General features: G+C 36.5%; 1 protein-coding gene across 2 annotated transcripts; it reads right to left on the bottom strand.

The window, feature by feature from the left end:
• Positions 1-335: 335 nt before the first annotated feature.
• On the bottom strand, positions 336-4937 carry LOC115437960 (caspase-8-like). Of its 2 annotated transcripts, none has more exons than XM_030161370.1 (6): positions 4832-4937; positions 3017-3372; positions 2870-2907; positions 2517-2628; positions 1323-1866; positions 336-839 (listed from the first exon to the last, which is right to left on the bottom strand). In XM_030161370.1, the coding sequence occupies exons 2-6, from the start codon at positions 3357-3359 to the stop codon at positions 683-685; spliced, it is 1194 nt and encodes a 397-aa protein (XP_030017230.1). In that variant the 5' UTR covers positions 3360-3372; positions 4832-4937; the 3' UTR covers positions 336-682. The 2 variants fall into 2 exon arrangements, with proteins under 2 accessions (XP_030017230.1, XP_030017231.1); XM_030161371.1 differs by having other exon boundaries at positions 2517-2630; positions 2875-2907.
• Between the last annotated feature and the right edge of the window lie 1340 nt (positions 4938-6277).

The following is a 6277-nucleotide window of genomic DNA, read 5'->3' as shown; positions in this document are numbered from 1 at the left end:
TCATCTGCAGTCCCTAGGCAGGTGACAAAAACAAAACATAAAATAGCCAACATTAATACATCACTCATTCGCTATAAAAAAGAAAAAAATCACCTAATTTTCACTCCTTTCTCTGAGACTAACAAACCAGCACAATCTATTTTTGCATTTCCTTATTACATACTCTAATCCTTTAAAAGGTGATAAACTTTTGTCTATTTGCATCTGTACAAATTGACGTACCTGTCAGATATCTATAGTTTTAGCCTCTAATATACTGTGTAGACTGGATACATTAAAGTCTTGAAATAAAAGTCAACTAAAAAAGTTGAAACCTTAAAAAAGTCAGTGAGAAATACAGTGGCAAATGGCTTTTATTTTATTTAATGTGGACAAAAATATATAACATCGAGTATTGCCATTATAGTTTCTAATCTTAATGTGTTTCAACACTACTGTACTGATTGTGTTTCAATGAAAAATATGCCAGCAAAGCCATAAAAAAAAAAAAAAAATCATTAGGCTTGTGTTGCATCATACATAATGTCAAAATGGGTTAGTTCTCCTATGATGATATATAAGATGTGCATGTGATAAAGACAATATAAGACTAGGAATTATCAAGAGACTCTGTTAGATCATATATGAAGAACACTGTGGTCCTTTTAAAAGTATGCTGGATGATTTGTGATATGGTGAGTTCTCAATTTGAATGTGGTGAAAACACAAGTTTTTTTCTCAGAGTATCCCGAATCTCAGGCATCTGTTTATGAATAACTTCTGGCCTCTCCTCCATCCATCCATCCATCTGACTCACGTCATTGTTGACACGGCGGAGGATGGTGCCCATGTCGTCACCACTGAAACAAAAACAATGACATAATAAGCTGTACGGCATATACTGCAAAGTGACATTTCTACAAAATACAAAGGTATATGGTTTAAGACAGTGGTTCCCAACCTTTTTTGAAGAAACACCCCCTCACCTCATCATGAGCTTCCACCCCCCACCCCACCCCACCCCCTCTTTGCATGTCCACCATTGAGATAACATGCAAGTAGTAGGAAAACAAGAGCAAAAGCAGAGCTGCTATTTCTAATCATGCCCGAAATGCATAGTTTTATCTTATTTCATGTTCAAATGAACAGTGTGTTCTGATATAGATACTTACACTTTGTGATGAATAACAGTGACTAACGCCCCCTATTGGTGCCTGAGCGCCCCCCTCTCAGCTTTCTCCCTCAAAACGCCCCCCAACATTGTCCCAACACCCCCTGGTGGGCGGTACCACCCCACTGAGAAACACTAGCTTAGGATATTTGTTTTTCAGTTCAGCATTTACCTTGGACAGCCCTCCTCCATCCGCTTACACACAGTCTGGATGTACCAGCTCCCACGGTTTGGGTCTCTAAATGATTCATAATCTTCAACAGTTGACATGCCGATCAGAAAATCTGCTTCCTCAGGGATGGAGGCAGGTTGAAGATCATCAGATTGGACATTTGGTAACACCACCCGACCGTGGAGCGCTCCGCCCTGGCAGGCCTGGATCAGAAACACTTTGGGCTTGTTGGTGAGGGGTGACAGGTCAGTCGCCTTGAACATTTTCTTAATATATTTAATGGCAAGATGTTCCTTATCAGTCCCCAAAACTACTCCCGTATTTCCATGGGTCAAAATGCAGCAGATGAAGGCATCTCCATGTGTAGGGACCTCCTGAAGTTCAGTGAATCTGTGGTCAGACCATTCCTTCACTTTGAACTCCAACAGTTTAGAGACATCCCTGGAAGAGAGGCACTTCAGCACCTGATCCATCTGGTCCTTCGTTTGGTCTTTACACATCAGCACTCTGAACCCCAGCCAGCTGAACACCTTAGCTAATCTTTCTGAAACAAAAGCATAAAAACCATGTAGCTTTAACACCTTTACACAGAACAGTGGAAAGGTGTAAAAATAAAAAACCCTTTTTAAACACAGATCTTGCTGAATTCCTGCTAAGAAGACTGATCATTATGCCAGTTTGGCTTAGGCTTATGTTCTCTTTCATTTAATGAATTTCTAAAATTAAAATGGAGACCTTTCTTGCTCAATAAAATGTCAATATTCAACCCTTTTTGTTGTTGTAATATATTAAATGTGAATGTTTCTGTCAGTTATGCATGGCGGGTAATGTTGTACTTTGAGCACATGCAGACAGAAAAAAGATTTATTGAATTTAATTCATGAATCTTCCAAGACACTGAAAAAAAAGATAACAGTTTCAGGTCATATCATCAAGTCAAACAGAACCAATCACTGGATCACTGTTATGTTCAACTATAACAAAATATAGCACCACATTTTATTATCTTCTATGTGGGACGGCCCAAATATCCACAGCGTATACTTGTACACTGTGTACACTGTATACTATACTTTACACAGATGTGATTCTGTTACTAGTTTAAAGGTGGAACATCAATGACATAGTTTTGCATCTTTCATACTTACATGCTGAGGAAAAATAATAAGTGAATCTGTGTTCACTGTAACATACCAGCATCGGCATCTGATCCAAGTCTTGGTTTGTTATCCTTAAAGTCCACGTTGTTGATGATAAAACACAGGCCGGTGGGTTTACTCTTCAATGGATACGGCTCATCATCATCCTAAAAATAATGAAATTAGAGCTGTGGTTTGATGAAACACATTACTACAGACACATGCCCTGTGTTCATTATTATATTCCAGTATTACAGCTGTACGACATGATATTTTTAAATCCAAAAAAGATTGCTGTGCATACTTTCAGATACTAATCACAGTGTCTACATAACTACCTCTAAAGACATAGCATTAGATAAACAGTGCATTGTTACAGTGCCCTTCCATTACTGGACGGAAAGTCACCTTCTTTGGCTTTGGGTTGCTGTCTTGTCCCACATCATCTGAGGAATTGAAGAGAAGGAAAACATAAAATGACACCTATGAGCATACAAGCTTTACTACTTTAAAAATAACCATGATGTGACCTACACTAATATATGGCTCACATACCTGTTTTGGCAGTTGAACTACTTTCTTGTGCTGGTTTGGGTAGACTGGGAGTGTACTTCAACAGTATATCATTCAACTCCGGCAAAGCCTCTTTAATGGCTTCATCTTTTTGCAGGAGATCCAAGAACTCTTTGCATCTTTTTTCACCTTTACCCATGATATTATTTACAAGCTTAACGACATGCTCCATTTCATCTCCTTTGTTGATGCTGCTCAGGTTTATGTGGTCCCCTTCAGTTATTATGCCTGTTTCATAACATTTCTCTAGAATTAGTTGGCGATTTCCTGTCATTTTCGACTGGATGGTTGTTTTATTGCGTCTCAGAAAGTCTTTGGCTGACATGATGAGTCTGAGTCTGAGAAGACAAAGATACACAACACATACATTTAATGCAGAGGAAATCAGGAGATGTTACAGAGGGGTGATCGTGCCTTTGCTGTGGCTGGTCCAAATCTATGAAACTCTGTTCCCCTGGAGTTACATATAACAGATCAGCCCACTTTTACAGAAAAACTTAAAACCTATTTGTTCAAAGTGGCCTTGACACCTAGTACTGTGATAGGTTTTTTGTTTTAATAGGAGAATGCACTGTATTGTTGTTATTGTTATTTATTAGTGATGCTTTTATCTTTATTTTTTTTATTGTACAGCACTTTGGTCAGCTTTGGTTGTTGTAAAGCGCTTTAGAAATAAAAATTGAACTGAACTGAATTACAGCTATATCAATCTTGAAAACTTCATGTTTGGAAATAAATGGCTTTTAAGTACATGTTCCTCATATTATCTCCATTTGACAAATAGGTACCAGTGGCTACAGTCGTCAGTCTCAAGAATTATTCTTTCTGTTTCTGAACTGAGCAGAGGAAAAAGGCCTGTAAATCTGCTACTCTCTGCTTGGAATCAGTTACAAAATGACCTGAGACTTAAGCAGCTGGTCTCACTGGACACTTTTAAAAGGATTTGAAAAGCCATGGATGTAGAAACATCTGTTGGGCTGAACAATTTTTAGGCCCGAGCCGAGTAAAACCGGTGCAGGGCCTATTGAGTCTGCAGTGGTATTCAATAATTCAAGATTTTTTGATTTTTATTTTTTGCTTAATTCAAGCAAAAAATAAATAAAAAATCTGCCAATGGAACAAGTGTAAAATTACCTTGGTAAGATTTCTAGAAATAAGATTTTCAACATTTATGGTCTAAAAATAAGTCCATAGCCTATATCTAACTGAAAATTTACTCTTTAGGTGATTATGTCTAATTTTAAATGTGATGAGATATTTTGATGAGAAATGACAAAAATACACTTGGTAAGATTTAGATTTTTGCAGTGTATACTCAGTACAAAAACTGGGGAATGCATAGGTGTGGTCATGGGTTTTTCTAAGATAATTGCAACTGAACTGACTCCACTGCTTACAGTTCTGTTTTTTTGTATGTACACATAGTAAATTAACATTAAACATGAACAAACATGAAACATGAAATTAAGTGTAACATCAACTTATGTAACATTCATGGATCTCGTAGCTACAGCTCTAAATGAACTATTTTATGTGTTTTTCACTTTAGGAAACAGAGTAAACAGCATCATAAATTACAGTCATTATGTTATTTATGATGAAATCCACTGACTGGAGGTAAAACTAAGATTTAAGTTAATGCAAATGTTCAGGGAGAGACTTCATATACAACTACCTCCACTTACAGATTCGACAACTTCTCATCAATAATATCGCTTAAATAATGTAAGAAAGTTAAGTGTTACAAATGAGAACAGCAGATAATAGTACAGAATAATATCGGTGATGTTTACTCACTATTTTTACGAAGTTTAACGTCAATGTTGGAACACGATTTTTTTCCGTCCTTGAGTCGAGAGGTTGCTTTCGATATCGACTGTAGGAAGGATTGCGTGTGTGAAAGATACCCGGGTTGTACTTCCTTATTCATATGTGCAGGTTTTATCACCCAAAGTCCAGTCAAATTCTGAGAACATTCCCACTCATGAATAAACAGAGTCTTCAAAGCTTCTGTAGGAGCTATTTGTCTGTTTAGTTTATCGTTCCAAGTTAATTTCCTTTTTTGTTTACTAATTTAGTATTTTTTGCTAATTGTTTATTTTTTGTTTGTTTAGTATTTAGAATATTTTTTTTATGGTTATTGCTTTCATTCTTTAGAATTTAGCACCTTTGGTTTTGTGTTTTCTTATTGCTTTAGACCAGGGGTGTCAAACTCATTTTAGTTCAGGGGCCACATTTAGCCAAATTTGATCTGAAGTGGGCTTAACCAGTAAAATAATAACATAATAATTTACAGACAATGTCAACTCCAAACTTTTCTCTATGTTTTAGAATGAAAAAAGTAAAATGACATTATAAAAATGTTTACACCTACAAACTATCCTTTAAAACAATGTGAATAACAGAAACAAATTGAAATTTCTTAAGAAAAATAACTGCAATTTTAACAGTTTTATGCTTCAGTTTATCATTTACACATGTACATTATAACTTACAGATCAAGGTGGATCTACAAATGCACAGAACATTTATTAACAGACAGAATATTGGTAAAATTGCACCTAAGACATTTCAGGTTCATATTTGTTCAGGTTATTCTTTTTTTATATCAAATGATAGTTTGTTTTAGTATAAATACAGTAAAATTACATAAAAATGTTTACATTTACAAAGAGAAAATGTTCGAGTTGTCATTATTTACAGGTTATTATGATAGTATTTGACTGGTCTGACCCACTTGTGACTGAATTGGTCTGAATGTGGAACCTGAACTAAAATGATTAATATTTTCAGTGTAATTTCTGCACTTCACAAATTCATCCTGCCAGCTGGAATGGACCCTTTGGCAGGCCGGATTTGGCCCCCAGGCCGCATGCTTGACACCCCTGGTTTAGACCGTGGGCACCTGGGTATAAATAGGCAGCACTAAGGGAGAGCAGCATGCACCTGGGTGGGCCTATGGTTTTTTATTACCAGTCATTCACAGACAGACAGATAGACAGACAATCAGTCAGACAGGATGAGCAGGAGAGACAGCACAAAAGGCCTTGGATCCTGGAAATAAACCACTTGAAATACATCTATGGTATGGACATTGTATTTTTGACTGCATAAACCACAAACCCATGGTGCATCCAGTGGTTATTTGAGTTGTTAAATTCTTAACCTCCTAAGACCCAGGAAATGTCAGCAAAGTACAAGCTTTTTTTGTTTTTATTAAATAAGTGCCTATATTGAAAACAT

Source organism: Sphaeramia orbicularis, chromosome 17 (genome assembly GCF_902148855.1).
Source record: "Sphaeramia orbicularis chromosome 17, fSphaOr1.1, whole genome shotgun sequence".
Classification (NCBI taxonomy): domain Eukaryota; kingdom Metazoa; phylum Chordata; class Actinopteri; order Kurtiformes; family Apogonidae; genus Sphaeramia; species Sphaeramia orbicularis.
The sequence above is the reverse complement of the archived record's forward strand: the minus strand, read 5'-3'. Positions and strand labels throughout refer to the sequence as shown.